Here is a 17,500-nt window from a genome sequence, read left to right as displayed (position 1 = left end):
TAATTATTATTTATTTATTTATGTATGTACGCTTATATATATATATATATATATGTATATATATATATATATATATATATTTTTTTTTTTTTTTTTTTTTTCTTTTTCTCAAGGCCTGACTAAGCGCGTTGGGTTACGCTGCTGGTCAGGCATCTGCTTGGCAGATGTGGTGTAGCGTATATGGATTTTGTCCGAACGCAGTGACGCCTCCTTGAGCTACTGATACTGATACTGATACTTTACTTATCGGTGGACCTTCGTTCAGAAGGAGATGGGGTGGGGATTCTTAAAGCGCACGTTATGAAATTGGTGACTGTTGAGGTGAAGGATAGTATAGGGGGAGGGGTACTTCTTTTTCTGCGTTCGTGGGCTGCACCTCCCACATCCACTCGTATATATGCGAGTGGGCTTTTACCTGTATGACCGTTTTTACCCCGCCATGTAGGCAGCCATACTCCGCTTTCGGGTGTGTGCATGCTGGGTATGTTCTTGTTTCCATAACCCACCGAACGCTGACATGGATTACAGGATCTTTAACGTACGTATTTGATCTTCTGCTTGCGTATACACACGAAGGGGGTTCAGGCACTGGCAGGTCTGCATATATGTTGACCTTGGAGATCGTAAAAATCTCCACCCTTTACCCACCACTAAGGCGTCGTCACCGTGATTCGAACCCGGAACCCTCAGATTGAAAGTCCAACGCTTTAAAATCATCCTCAGTGTTGACAATCTTCATCAGTCCATTGCTAATGTATGACTTTTTCAAATCCTTGTTAAATAGTATAGTTGGTTCGCTTTTATAGCTGTTACTTTTCTATTAGAAAGATTTTATATTGTTATGCTTTTTTTTAACAAAACTTAAATCACACACACACACACACACACACACACACACACACACACACACACACACACACACACACGCACGCACGCGGGCGCACACGCGCGCACACACACTTTCACTTACTCGCATGCGTACACAGTAATTTCTTTTTCCCCCTCGATTTTTTTTTCTACCCTCGTCTAATATCACTTACAGTGAACAGACGTTAAACTAAAGAATGTACGAATGAACGAACGAACGACGACACACACACACACACACACACACACACACACACACACACACACACACACACACACACACACGCACATGTACACTACCTGTCCCCCACAATATACTGGTGGTCTCCAGAAACTTCTCCGTGGCCGAGCGGCGCTTAGGAGTGACGGCCACGGAATCCAGGAACCGTTTCTTCTTCCGGTGCCTGTGGCCCCGCTTCCCCCCACTCTCTCCCTCCGTCCCCGCCTCCTCCTCTTCCTCCTCCTCCACCTCCTGTCCGTCGTCCAGATAGTCAATGTGCGCCTCACATCTATAGCTCAGTCGAATGCCTACAAGTACAAGAGAGAAACTGTCAAATCACACAGCCATTTGAAATGTCCTCCGGTTCGAATGATAGTAACTCACCATCAAGGTGTCATGGGGGGACCATATTCATTCAGTACTAAATGTCAGGTTCAAGTGAATAAGTCACACTTAGATGTGAAGAAGAAGAAGAAGCAGAAGAAGAAGAATCAGAATCAGAATCAAAATCAGAAGTATCAGTAGATATCAGAAGAGGTATCAGAACAAGCATTTGAGAAAGAAACTTAAGAAAGAAAGACAGAAAGAAGGATGAGGAGGCGCATGAAACAGACAGAGAGAGAGAGGGAGAGAGAGAGAGAAAGAGAGAGAGAGAGAGTCATTGGAAGAGTGAGGGAGAATTAATGAATGAATGAACTGAATGAGTTAATTTTATATTAATAGAATAGTAATAGAATAAGCAAAGAATGTTTTTTTTTTATTTGGTCCCCGAAAAGGGGGAAAGACCACAGGGAAAAGACTTGATAAACAGAAGTTAAGGAAATGGGAGAAACAAACAAGCAAACAAAAAACAAACCCCACCTCATATGAAAGCATCATATTCATTACAAATAATGGCGTAGTCTACATGAGTAGTCGTGCACATTAATATACACGCAAATTACCTTTTAGAATAGCGAATACATGTGGAGAGAAAGAGAAAACAGGGGAAAAAAAAGGTAATTGATGGATGTCATGGTACGCATACATTTATGACATAAGATAAATCTTAAGCTAACAAGCTTTTTTTTCAATCAGATTGTTATGATACCTACCCCCGTCCCCTCCAAACAATTAGAAGACTTGTACGAACATCAAAGCTATATAAAATAGTTCCCACAGACATGTGCCAGAGTAAGTGAGACTTGATTTTAGTAAATTGATTCTGGGCAGTTGTACCATGATAAGATAAGATAAGATAAGATAAGATAAGATAAGATAAGAATAACTTTATTATCTCCAACTGGAGAAATTTGGTCAGGTGCATTATCACAACATAGACAAGTAAACAACATAGGGACCATAAGTGTAAAAGCCAACAACAGCCCCTACAAATATTACGAAGATACAAATGTAAAAAATATCACATACATCGTTTCATACATACATCCACACACTGCAGGTAATAACTAGTATTCTTAATGTAAAAACAGAAAGAATTAAGAAACATTATTTGAATATAATTATAAACATAGCCTACTATACTGCACATTGATGAAAATAGATAAGATAAGAATAAAGATGAATTGCGGAAAACCACAACCAGATAATCAGCACACACCCGCATCCCCCCCCCCCCCCCACACACACACGCGGATAACTTGATTAAACAAGAGTAATAAACATATGTTCTCAAATAAAAGCATTTCACATATTCGCTTTTAAAAACATTGCATGATGATACGGATAGTGCTTGTAAAACAGGTGAGAGAGAGAGAGAGAGAGAGAGAGAGAGAGAGAGAGAGGGGTGGGGGGTGGAGGGGGGGTGGGGGGTGGGGGGCGAGAGGGTCATGGGGAGGATGGAATGAGGGGACGCGGACACCTCTCCTTATTACATTCTTCCTGTGCTTCAAAAGGGGCGGGGAAACTAAACAACATAACGATAACTACAACACAAAACCGCTCGTCATGCTCAGTAAGAGAAGCTTCAACAATGCTGCCAGTGATTATGATTCAGATTCAAACAAATCTATAATCACGATCCAAAGGTGAATAGTGAATAGCCCAACAAGCCAGGAGCTGGGAACCAAACAAGCTTCTATTTACAATTAAGAGTCAGTGGAATATCATCGACCAATAAAATTACGTTAAACTGATGGAACTGCGCTTAGAGCTTGGTCTCCGACCGAGGATAGGCGCAATATAAATATCCATATCAACCAATCATTCAAGACTGACTTTTAAATGACGTAAAATGTGTCTTTCTTTCATGACTCACTGAATTTTTTAAATGACGTAAAGTATGATTTTATGAATCATCGTTCAACTCCATGGCGACTTCTCATAATTTTATGTGGAGGAGGAATTTTGTTCAATGTCCCGTCACACATATCGGTGATTGATGACATTTTGTTAAAGTAGGCTATTTATGTACACATTTGAGTATTATCGGTTAGAAGGGGTGGGAGATGTGAATGAATGGAGAGTTGGGGGAAACTGGGAAAATGAGGGTGAAATGAGGGTGAAATTTGAAAAAAAAAAAATCTAAATACAATTACAGGAAATTACTTAAAGGACTTCGTAAAAGAGATTTCGTAAAACTGACAAGCGAAACAACTGATAATGAACGCAAAACAACTGATAATGAATGCAAAAAGTCAAAAACATCAACGTTCTCAGTCACTTGTGAAGACACAATTCGTGTACATAAGGCTTTATCAAGCTACAGTCAAAAATTATATGCTTGATTGTCAGGTTACTAAAGCATATGCACTTGACACTTGAACAATACTTGGTCCGTAATGAATTTGATAATAGTCTGAGTTAAACTCAGAAGTGGTCTGCGAATCGGACCAGTCTGAGAGAGTCAACTGACGAGGTTTTAGACTCATATGTCAATAAGTGGATTGTGAAGCCAGTATGGGCCTCAGTTATGTGGCCTATAGCATACTTTTTGTAAAATAAGGTAAAAAAAATTATGGTAAACAGAAGGTGATTCCAACTATTTGTTGTTTTTTCCCCTTTAACAACTGTTGAAACCAGTGCGCAACTACTCGTATGTAAAACTTTTTTTTTCCATGCATCGGCAAAATGTCACACGAACTAGGCCTATGTGAGACAAAGCCAGCGAATCAACTGTTTCTTACATGGTAACGCGACACTTGCCAAACCAGTGCGTTGACGTCACAGCGATTTGGCGCCAATACTGTCGTCAAGTAAGTCGCATATACATGGGGCGCTTTTTGCGCCATTATACGTCACAGGTCGGGTTTCTCGTGATGTTCTCATTGGTCAAAATGATCGGTTTATTCCGTTGGCGAACTGTACAAGGATTCCCCGGGCTGCTGCTGTGAATTGATCGGCATTGCTTGTCATGGGAAGGTGACTGTGTAAAGCGGTCGGGTTTAGATCCATGAAAAATCGGTCGGAATTAGATCACCTTAGCCTAGTCTGTTCTGTCTCATCGAAAAATGGTAGAATGCCGGTGAGCTCACAGAAACTAAAATAACATAACAAAACAAGCAAGCAAACAACAACAAAAAAAAACCCAGTCCATGTGGTTCTTTCATTCTTCTGGCCTCACCAGTTCTTCATGAGAGGGAAATTCTGGCTTGAAGAGTATGCATATGCGCTCGCTCTTAATTTCTACATGTTCTTTGGTTCCTTTTACACTTCAGACCAGTCTGTCGACAGATTCACACACAACTTTTTTTTTTCTTTCTTTTTTCCCCCAATTAATTATCTTACAACAAAGATAGACGATATCAGTATAACATCATTAATCTTCATAGTTCATAGATGGATCATGGAACTTGTAATACGGGCTGAAATTCAAATACTTGTTGATAAGAGAATGGACAACACTTACCAAGTGAATAAGTACATATCAGAGCTTTAAAACAGGCATGGAAGTGTGCCAGAACAAGGGCTATATTTTTCTGTAGAAACACAGATGTAACAAAGTGTAAGTTGGAAGATGTTAGGCGCAGGGGAGATCAAGAACAGAAAAGGGGAAATTGGAAGAAACAATTATTTGAAAAAACAACAACAACCAAACAACCAACCACCACCAAAAGCAAAAAAACAAAACAAAAAAACAAAAACAAAACAAACAACAAAAATCAAACAAACAAAAAAATTACAGGCAGACTTAAAACAGCTATAAAGTCGAAAAATTTGTGCAGTCTCTGGAAAGGACATTCATAGCGCTCACTAGAAAATGACACCCGTACATAGAAATGTGGTAAAACGTGTAAAAAAAAAAAGGTATGTTAGATGCCATCCTAATACAGAATAATGTCACAAGATCTACAATGTATGTCCAATGAACATGGATAGTTATGCATTTTGTCAAGCGACACATGCACATAATTTTGTCTATACCGTGTGTCATTTCCAATGATGTTTGTGGAGATAGGATACGTATGCAAAAGATCAACCCCATACTTGTTGATGACGATTTTTCAAGACGCTGGTCTTGAACTTGCACTTGCTTCCTTTATACACAGGCCTTGATAGATTATTATGTACCCGCAAAAATATGTGAATCAATATCTTTGTGGTGGCGAGTCATACTTAGCACGAGTCGTTGTACACACCTCTGTATACCAAAGTACAACAGCGCCTGTTTGTCTCTTCTGAGTTCATGTCGATCAAAGTAAACTGTCTATTCGCAACAGTCTGAGAACGTGGACAAGTCAGACACCAGTCTAGACATGTGTTAGGATTTGTTTAGCCCCCCCCTCCCCTCCCCCCTGAATTAAATAACATGCAGGTGGCGCCTAGACGGATGTATATATCCTGCGAGCACAGACATCAAAATATCCCAGATGTTTTTAAGATGGCGTACTTTTATAAATTGCGTCTTATAATTATATCCGTTAACTGAAGATTAATGAAGGATACAGTCATGATGAAGTGGATGATTTATTTATTCCACGCCCACCCCCCCACCCCCAACCCCCCCTTTTTTTTTGAATGTTCTGCTTGGTGTTATGCGGATATTAAAACATGTTTGCCGTCAAAAGCAACGTCACGTCTCATCATCGTTAGGTAAAAGTAGTGCGAAATGAACAACCTGACCTACATTTGGAGGTAAAAAAAGAAAGACCTGTCCTACAATACATCTCTCTCTCTCTTATGTATATATATATATATATATATATATATATATATATATATGTGTGTGTGTGTGTGTGTGTGTGTGTGTGTGTGTGTGTGTGTGTGTGTGTGTGTGTGTGTGTGAGTGCGTGCGCGCGCGCGCGTGTGTGTGTGTGTCCGAGAATACGTGTGAGTGCGGGTCTGTGTACGTTGTGTGTGTGTGCGTGCATGCGTATGAGTGTGCATGCGTACCGTACGTTTGTGTTTGCATGTGTGGATACGTGAATGAGAAAGAGAGAGACAGAGACAGAGAGACAGAAAGAGGTGGGGGGAAGACAAAAGAGAAGAAGTGAGAATGAAAGCGGATTATCCATCATGGGGACAGGAGCAACATGACAGCTCCAGTCAAAGGTCCCGTAAGACAAGTTGTACTGGAATCCATGCATAAACTACTAAACTACGAAAAACATGCTAGGTGGGGGGGGCATAACAATCAAGGGAACCTTTTCAAAGCTTTCTTGACCTACTTTTCCTCTTCCCACATTGCACCACGTCAGCCTGAGCTGTCACGTGAGAGGAAGTTGACTGAGACTGGTCGGCGTGTATGTGTATGGCCGAGATATACTCTTTTTTTTATGAGAATACCTTTCAGTTCCTCGTGAGAGCTGTGGAACTGCACACACACACACACACACACACACACACACTCTCGGCTTGAGGGACATGGGGCAGTGAGGAAAAAAGGAGGAGGCTGGGATTCACAGCAAACAAATGAAACTCATGCTCATCGAACCCTCCCCCCCAGCCACCCCGCCACGCCCCCCCCCCTCGCACCCCCCCTTCCCCCAAAACAACAACAACATCAACAACAACAACACACACACACACACACAAACAACAACAACAACAATAGGAGGGGGAGTGAAAGAGAAAATAAATAAAATGAAAGTCCCTTCTGAGTTTTCATCAAAATATATTTTCTGCCGTCGTACCCTGCTGAAAAGTAGTGACATATCTTCCATGAGGAAACAGTTTGAAAGGAAAATACTGCTTTTACTTTTTCAAGCTTATTTCAAAGAGGGAAGTTTACCTCTACACAGTCTGTCTGAAGCTGCAACGTCTGAAGTCTTTTCAGTATCTGGTGCCATGTTCAATAATGATCACAAAATGAAAGCGGAGAGACTTTGGGGGAAATGGTCACAAACTTCTTCTTCTTCTGCGTTCACTCGTATACACACGAGTGGGCTTTTACGTGTATGACCGTTTTTACCCCGCCATGTAGGCAGCCATACTCCGCTTTCGGGGGTGTGCATGCTGGGTATGTTCTTGCTTCCATAATCCACCGAACGCTGACATGGATTACAGGATCTTTAACGTGCGTATCTGATCTTCTGCTTGCATATACACACGGAGGGGGTTCAGGCACTAGCAGGTCTGCACATATGTTGACCTGGGAGATCGTAAAAATCTCCACCCTTTATCCACCAGGCGCCGTCACCGTGATTCGAACCCGGGACCCTCAGATTGACAGTCCAACGCTTTAACCACTCGGCTATTGCGCCCGTCAGGGTCACAAACCGTTTCATTTGTTTTTATCACACGCTAATCTCACCCTGTTTAGTGTGGATTTATAGTTGAACATTATGTGTACAAAATCATTCAGAATCACTGACTTGAGATGAAATGATAGTTTTGACAAAAGTCACAGTGGCGCACCTTGTGATAAGTGAAGATGCAGTGGTTTGCCAGAGGCAAGTGTTTTCAGAGATTTGAACCTCTTTGAAGTGCGCTGGGAACGAGTGGGAACATTGTCTATTCTGTTTATGCGTTGTTTCAGTGTTGCAGAACAATCACATTCTCTTCAGTAACAACGTAACTGCAAGGCTCGTGTAGCCTCTCATGGCACACTGTATCAACTGTGTATTAACCCCTTCAGTGCTGGAGAAAAAACAGTAGAAAGTGGTGTTTCGAGTCATATCACTTTCCGAAACAATAAGCCTAAAACTGAGAAATAGTCTGGAGATATACCACTCTAGATAAACTGAGTGAATTTTCAGCCTTCCAGAATTATTTCCCTTCATCAGTGACGTTACTATGCCCATAGGTGATACGTGCTGTGGCACTCAAGGAGTTATATATATATATATATATATATATATATATATATATATATATATATATATATATATATATATAAAAGAAAGTTAACGACACATACAGAAATCCCAGTCATGAACACGCCAGGTGTTACGTTTAACATTTTAAACACTCCCTTCCTCCTTTCTTCCTCATAATGTCTCTGCGGCACCTCAAGATTGACAAAGGCAGGGACAGACGCTCTGAGACACACTGACAGACACATAAACACAGAGACAGAGAGAGAGAGAGCGAGAGAGAGAGAGAGAGAGAGAGAGAGAGATGAAAAATTACTCCGACATAAACTAGCCGAGAAGTATGTGTGCATGCTTTAACATTTGTCACGATATGCACACCTGTTTGTCACAGCTTGATTTGTCACGGGAAACATAAATCATGACCTGCATGCACAACAACGACAGACGTGGAGCTGTGTATGGATAGGGCGGAGACAGACGTAGGGGAGGCGTGCGCAGACACACACACACACACACACACACAGAGGCTCACCCCAAGCCCCCTGCCAAACACCCTAAATAAATCATGTTCAATTTTGCTAAAACCAGTGTATCAAATGTAGGCTACACCGAACAGAAAACGAAGCAGAAACTAGGAGTCGGACAGTCGACAACATAAAGAAATGGTGGAACCAGAAATTGCTGTCATGGATACAAAACCTAGAAGACTGCCTTTTGGTGGATTAGGGATTCAAGATTGAATTTCCACACACACACAGAATGAGGAATGCGCAAATTACTTTAATTCAGTTTTCGATTTGCAACGACAGTGGGGTGGGAGGGAACAGACGCTTTTAAGTGCAGTCACGGCAACTGTTAAATGGATGACCAGCACGCGTTGTTGGACTTCGTCGAGACAAAAGACACATGATAGGAGACAGAGACGGGATCATCAAGGAAGCCGACGAGGAATATGCTGGTCGAGAAGAAGCAGTTAAATAACAACTGTTTCTCTTCCGTAAGGCCGATATCTCCGGTAACTATTATTCTAATTTTGTGTTTATCTAGACAGTAGCATTATTTCACTATATTACATATTCATTTGTTTTATTTCTTTACTTACTGTTCATGAATAAGTTATTTGATACAAATGATAATTATGGTTCATCAGACGTCATGTTAAAACTGAAGTGCAACGCTGTGAGCACAGTATAAGCTTTAAGCTTGTTGATGCTCTTTTGTCTGTTTGCACTGTAATCATGTGCACTGTTGAACAATTAAAGATTATTTAAACCAACAAATGTTGCAGCCCACTCGGCTCCAACAACCTTCAGATGCACAGTCTTCATCTGACTGCCAGACTGCCACTACAAGATTGGAAAAAAAAAGTAATTACAAACTGTGCAAGGCCAAGTATTCCCTTGAAAATTAGAGTTCTGTCAGAAATACAAGCTTCTATGTTTACGAAGTTGAGGATGTTAGGGGGTGGGGGTGGGGGTCGGGGGGCGCTCACAGTGTAGCGACGCACTCTATCTGGGGAGAGGAGCCCGAATTTCACACAGGGAAATCTATCGTGACCAAAAAGAGTAATACAATACAAATACCCCCAAAAAGACCGACATTGTACAAAAACGTGACCGCAGAGGCTTTGAGGACGAATTAGATTTCCTTCTTGACTGCCCAGCCTTTGAAAAAGGAGGACGGTGACAGAATGATTGAGACACTCGTCTGCCAATACAGTGTCCGTGAGGGTCTGGGTTCGATTCCTTCTCTCGCATTTCTCAAGTTTGACTGGAAAATCAAAGTGAGGTGTTTAGCCATTCGGATGAGACAATAAACCGAAGTCCCGTGTGCAGCGCATGGCGCATTGAAAAAGAACTCATGGTAACAAACTGCAACAAAATTTTTGGACAAAACCAAACCACAGACTAATGTTTTAGCTGCTTGCTTTCATAGACAGTTAATGGCGAATAGAGCTGCTAATTCTTCGCAACTCAAGGTGACTTGCAAATGTTTGAAATGTGTTGCTGAAGTGACACACTGTGGTCAAGACTGACACCTAGGCTCCACACTGACTGGGAGACCGGAATGACTGTGTTGTTTACCCGAAGAGAATGAGGGAGAGACGGGTGGCCCATAAATTCATTGGTGCAAGCAAGCAATTAACAGTTTAGTTTTTTTCATCACACACACACACACACACACACACACACACACACACACACACACACACACACACACACACACACGCAGAGAAAAAAAAGTCGAATGTATATGTCCACCTGCTTGTGGAGGTATCTGTTCAAGAGTTCTGATGTCACCGCGGATCACCCCTTCCCCTCCATTTCCGTTTCTTGTTTTTGTTGTTTCCGTCGTTAATAATTAACTATCAGAGTCCAAACAATGGTATGATAATGTATCTGATCAATGATTTGAAGCACCGGGGCTGGAAAAAACAACCGTGATAAGAAGAACGTCTGCATTCTGCGCTTCCGTCCACCGTCTTTGAATTTGCAGCATCACAAGACAATTGTCCTTTTCATTGCACTGATAAAGTGACGGCCATGGTCACAGTTATTACACGCGCACAAATGATTAAACAGGACACATGTCCCACACCAAACCGTGTTACTAAGAAACTGGTTGAAACAATACATGAACGAAATCTGTTAAAAACAACAACAACAACAACAACAAAACACAAACAAACACACACACACAATTGTAACGAACACGAAAGATGTCCTGTTTCCGTAGAACTGTCACGAACAGGAAAGATGTCCTTTTTTCCATAGAACTGTCACGAACAGAAAAGAAGTTCTGTTTCCGTAGAATTGCCGTGAATAGGAAAATGTCCTGTTTTTCCATAAAAAATGTAACGAACAGGAAAGATGTCCCATTTTCATAGGAATGTCACGAACAAGAAAGATGTCCTGTTTTCATATCAATGTCAGAACAGGAAATTATGTCCTGTTTTCATATCAACATCACGAACAGGGAAAGATATCCTGTTTTTCAAAGACATGTCATGAACAGCCTGTCCTGTTTTCATAGAAATGTCAGGGAGGGACAGACTCTGTCATGATCGTCAGCTGGGTTTGTCTAATTGTCGTCTGTGATTATGGGAACGTCCCTAGAATTGTGTCTCATGAAATTACGGGCGCAATAGCCGAGTGGTTAAAGCGTTGGACTTTCAATCTAAGGGTCCGGGGTTCGAATCACGGTGACGGCGCCTGGTGGGTAAAGGGTGGAGAGTTTTACGATCTCCCAGGTCAACCTGCTAGTGCCTGAACCCCCTTCGTGTGTAGACGCAAGCAGAAGATCGAATACGCACGTTAAAGATCCTGTAATCCATGTCAGCGTTCGGTGGGTTATGGAAACAAGAACATACCCAGCATGCACGCCCCCGAAAGCGGAGTATGGCTGCCTACAAGGCGGGGTAAAAACGGTCATACACGTAAAAGCCCACTCGTGTACATACGAGTGAACGTGGGAGTTGCAGCCCACGAACGAAGAAGAAGAAGAAGAAGAAGAAGTGTCTCATGAAATAAGATTTCACACTGTCGCTGAAAAAAGGTCATAGCCGCATTTCATTAAAAACACCAACTCTGAGGTCATAAAAGCCTATCCAGAGACAACGAACAATAAACACTTTATTCCTCATCATCACCTTGGTACACAAAGGACGCACACGATGCACGCATGATCATTAATCCCTGGACAACAAGCCTTTGTGCGTCAGAAAAAAAAGGGATGAATCCTCGACAAAACAGCTTTGTTAAAAAATTAAAACAAAAATCAAGCGTCATGGTCTAATTCCACTTGTAAGTAACAAAATTTCATCTCTTCTTAATTCAGGCATGTAGTGAGTCCATGTCAAAGTCTTCGGTGTCAGCAAAGTCATTTCTATGTAGGGACGCGGTTGCGGTCTCCACTTTATGGGGGACACTCACTCAATCTGGCTCCGCGAATGAACCATTACTGTTAACAGTCAGTATGGGGTTGGTAGGTGGTGTCCTGCGTATGTTGAATCAGAAAAACAACAACAAAAACAACAACAACAACAACAACCAACAAACACTACCAAACATCACCGAAGTGAATCAGCAGCAGTGCAGTCTCCAGTGGTATATGACCTTATATCCAACCTAGCATTGATAGCTCCATGCGGACTGCTGGGTCTGGGACTGTAGCAGACGAACCTGGGTGTGATTGTTTATGGGGGTCTAATCATCAGCAGCAGGAGGCCGGGGGAGGGAGGGGGGTTTGGGGGCGTGGGGTGGAGGGATGCAACTGAAACAGCACGGGTGAGGGGCAGCCAAAAATGTAACAACAACAGCAACGAAACAAACGAACCAAAACAAAGGTCACATACGTTGATTATCCCACACGTAGAATCCACACACTCACACCAGAGCAACCTACATCTCAGACAACTCCAAACACATGTATAATGCTGAAAATTTAATATTCACTGAAACTGTCCATGAAAACAGAATATTCAAACAAAGAACTGAGTGTATTTGGAAGAATACTACTTTGAATACATTTAGAAACAATGTATTAATCGAAAACTGACATGTTATATTAAAAAACAACAACCCAACAACAACAACAAAAAAACCAACAACAAACAAACAAAAAACCCCAACAAAAAACAGAAGGAAAAAAGGTTGTTTTTTTTTGGGTTTTTTGGCCAATGAAGAAGGCGTGTGAAAGCACAAAAAAGGAGAGAGAGAGAAAAAAGAAACAAACAAACAACAACAAAAACGAAAAAACCCAACATATTCTGGTGCTCCATGACCTGCATGCAACTGAGGCCACGAAAACAACAACAACAACAACCAAAAACCGCCAAAGTTCAGTGTTTCCTTGCAACTTTCTTATTTCTTCGACGAAAGGAACAGACAGAAGAGCAGTGTATCAATTGCGTAGTGTTGTTTTGTCAATTGAGGAATTACCCCACTCAGTGCTCCCGATACCGACTGCAGATATCAACCTCGTCAGTTAGAGAGAGAGAGAGAGAGAGAGGGACGGGGGGAAGGGGGAAGAAAGGATGAGGTTGAGAAAGAGGGAAGCAGTAGGAGAGAGGGGGAAGAGAACGAATTTTTTTTGTTTTTATTGAGTGGAAAAAGGAATGAGCACACACACACACACACACACACACACACACACACACACACACACACACATATATATATATATGTATATATATATATACATATCTATCTATCTATCTATATGTAAAACAATAGGCTTGTTTTCACCCTGCCCCCCACAGAAGGGAAAATACAGCAAACACGCAACACAAAAATTACACAGGTGACATTACAGAGGGAACTATCAGATCATGAAGAAGAAGAAGAAGAAGAAGAAGAAGAAGAAGAAGAAGAAGAAGAAGAAGAAGAAGAAGAAGAAGAAGAAGAAGGAGGAGGAGGAGGAGGAGGAGGAGGAGGAACAGTAGTAGTAGTAGTAATAGTAGTAGTAGAAGAAGAAGTAAGAAGTGAAATTTAAAGACAGACAGGAAGAAAACAACCAACCAACCAAACCGAAAACAAACAACATAAATACATGAATGAATATTATTAACAGCACACACACACACACACACACACACACACACACACAGAGAAAGAGACAGACAGACAGACAGACAGACAGACACACACACACACACACACACACACACACACATACACACACACACACACACAGAAAGAGAGAGAGAGAGAGAGAGTTCTTTCATGAGTTTTAAATTCTATATTTTTTGATTACACCGAGACGAGTTTGGACAATCAGATTGGCCGAACTATTATTCGACAATGAACTACCTCTGCACGAAAAACTAGACTTTAAAAGTTCGGACGGGATAACATAATTTAATGGACGTGGTGATTGTCGTTTGTTTGAAATCTACTTACAATAGAGGGTGGTGAGCAACCAGACAAGATCTTGAACATAAAAACTGCTTTATTATATTTCATTTTCCACTTGAACGGAAGGATATCCAATAGACAATAGTCTCCAGGTCTTAATGTGAAAGATTTGAGGAGAACTGATTTAATCGCATGTCTGTGAAGACTTGACAGTTGCTCAAAAAATATGTTCACTTGCAGAATCCCATAGAGTGGATGCATAATTAACATGAAATTCTATGTATGCATGAAAGAATATTTTCCGAGAGTGAACATTTAGGAAATGCTTTATTTTATTCAGCTGGTACACCTTTTTGCAACATTTTTTCATAACATCGAAATGTAATAATCTATTGTGAACTACCTCTCCAGTTCTATTTATGATTGTCAACTTCTTGAATAATCACATTATCAATTAATAGTGTGAAAATGTCATCTGGAATATTTTGACGCTTCTTCTATGTGGTGATCATCATGTATTTAGATTTCTGTGTATGGAGGCACATGTAGTTCAATTCTGACCACTTAACAGGCAAATATTCTTCTTGAACTCTAGAGATACATTTTTTGTATTATAATGACTGGCATGTAGGGTTGTATCATCTGCAGACATTTCACAATGTGTTGTTAAGTTCAGGGGTAAATCATTAACGTAAGCTGAGAACAGTATGGGTCCTAGAACAGAGCCTTGAGGAACCCCATACTTCGCAGGCAAAAGAGCAGACTTGCATTCATTGATTAAGACCAATTTGTTTTCTGTCATATTAAGGCAATAGCATAAATTCTAAAGTTTTGTTAGACAGTCCACAAATTGTTAGCTTTTTTAGAAGGATCTTGTGGTCAATCACGTCAGATGCTGTGGCGAAGTCTACAATAAGGAAGCCAGAAAATTCGTTTTTTTTTCTAAATATATATTTATTGATATTGCTATGCCATTTATAAACTTGTCTGGTCAAACCTGTACGGCAAGAATGGTATTTCCTAAAACCAGATGGGTCTGGATGAAACAGATGAAAACGATCAAAATTGTCTTGCTACCTATTTCAATGAAATGAGTATTAAGTACAGACAGAGAGAAGGGACGAGGGAGGGAGAGAGACAGTGAGACAGAAAAGACAGGCATAGACAGACAGACAGACGGGTCTATCTTTGGATACTTATTGCCCAGCCATATCAGGGCCTGAACACTGTAAATATCTGTTCCAGGGAACCTGAAAATAAAGAGGAAAAACAGAGAAACAAAGAAACATGTACATGGAAAAGGAAATTAGGCACAAATACAGTCACATCCATGCTCATTAATCTTGGACATGCCTCTGACGTAGTCCATTCCAACGATCGAGGATTAAAAGAAAAATAAACTAACCTGAATACACGCGCGCGCACACACACACACACACAGACAGACAGACAGACAGACAGACAGACAGACAGACAGACACACACACACACACACACACACACACACACACATATATATATATATATATATATATATATATATATATAGAAAGAAAGAAAGAAAGGTAAGGAAAGAATCAAAGTGGAAGAAAAGACCAAAAAAAAAAAAAAAGAAAAAAAAAGACGATGTTAAAATAATTTACCACAACACATATGAGTCTAACAAAAAGCACAAAACTGTACTCGGCTACTGCCCGTATAACCCGCCACAAGAGGCCTGTCGGCTAGGAGAGAGAGAACAATAAATGACAAGCCGAAGATATGACACACACAGTCCTCATACACGAACACCCGAAGCACGTGTGACATCTATATGGTGTAACAGTCGCACAAGTTATGCATAATTTGCCCAGGGCAAATGTCGCACACTGCCTTTTGTTCTTGCCCAAAGAGTAACGTTTTCATACAAACGTATCCACATAGCAGCCGTGCTTAAAACGCTGTTCGTTCATTACTCATTTCTTTGGGTTGATTATAATAGTTCAGTGGGTCAAATACGAATAAGACGGAGGAGGAAGCGGAGAAGAAGAACTGAAAAGGGGGAAGTAGGAAAATGAGGAGGAGGATGAAGTGGAAGAGCCGGAAAAGTCAGAGAGAGATCGAGAGAGAGAGAGAGAGAGAGAGAGAGAGGGGGGGGGGGGGGGAAGGAGAAGAAGGAAGAGAAGGAGGAGGAGGTGGGATGCAAGGAAATTAAATAGATCGAGTTCTCCTTTTGGTATTGGTGGTTCTGCAAGGCTCTCTCTCTCACTCTCATTCCCACGACCGCTGGGGACATGGCTTGTCCTCCGCTGTCTCACTCACACAGCAACAGACGATGTACTACCATCGGCCTGCATACCGTGTGTCGGACTATCAGTGTACTTTAAGGCCCCCCCAAAAAACCATGTCCACCTTTTTGCCCCGTGGTCACGCTTTTTTTTTTTTTTTTTTTTTTTTTTCAAAGAGCTCTAAAAGTACACCTGAGTACTCGGTTGAGTCAGTCACTGTGGACGCTTCAATAATAAATACTATTATTATCATAAAGTGGAACAAAGCACGCCGCGCGCACACACGCACACACGCACACACGTACGCACGCACGCACTTACGCGCGCACGCACACACACACACACACACACACACACACACACACACACACACACACGTTTCAAGTTTCAAGTTTCAAGTTTTAATTATCCTTTCACTCCTACTGGAGTATGGAGGATTACTGCAAAATAATCGTTTCATGCCCAGAACAAACATTTCCAAATACACAACGTCACATAAAAGTTGAGAAAACACACACACACACACACACACACACACACACACACACACACACACACACACACACACACACACACACACACACACACTTCCGTTTGTAATCTTTCTCTTGTTATGATTAGACATAACTGCCAACACAATCATCATTCTCTTTCTCACCCTCATAAAAACGTCGAGTCATATACATAGGCCTATCCTCCCTGCCCCAACTCCACCCCCCCCCCCTGCCCCCACACCCGCACCCTCCCACCCCCCTCTTCCTTACAGTGAGGTAAAAGTAGACATAAATTCCAGAATGCTAGAACGAATTCTGCGGGTACTATGCTTCAGATGTAGGCAGTACCCAGTTGGCACAACCCTGTCTGTTGCCCCCCCCCCGCCCCCCCCCCCCCGGACATTATGACCATTCAGTATCAAAGCGTAGATGCGGATGTATGATGTTGGTGTAGGAGTAGTGGTTCCAGAAAATGGTATGAATAAAAAGAACAAACAGCGGCAGTATCAATACTACTAATAATAATAATAGTGATAAAAAAAATATAACAGCGATGTTAATAATGATAATAGCAAAGAATTGACAGCACAATCATTCGCACGCA

General features: G+C 41.4%; 1 protein-coding gene across 1 annotated transcript in view; it reads right to left on the bottom strand.

The window, feature by feature from the left end:
• Positions 1-17,500, bottom strand: part of LOC143282365 (arrestin domain-containing protein 1-like) — a 50,972-nt gene that overhangs the window by 8,104 nt on the left and 25,368 nt on the right. The window contains exon 4 of the mRNA XM_076587980.1: positions 1,168-1,395. Within this exon, the coding sequence (XP_076444095.1) occupies positions 1,168-1,395 (228 nt within the window). The remainder of the gene's footprint in view (positions 1-1,167; positions 1,396-17,500) is intronic.

The sequence above is a fragment of the Babylonia areolata genome, chromosome 5 (assembly GCF_041734735.1).
Source record: "Babylonia areolata isolate BAREFJ2019XMU chromosome 5, ASM4173473v1, whole genome shotgun sequence".
Taxonomy (NCBI): Eukaryota; Metazoa; Mollusca; class Gastropoda; order Neogastropoda; family Buccinidae; genus Babylonia; species Babylonia areolata.
The sequence above is the reverse complement of the archived record's forward strand: the minus strand, read 5'-3'. Positions and strand labels throughout refer to the sequence as shown.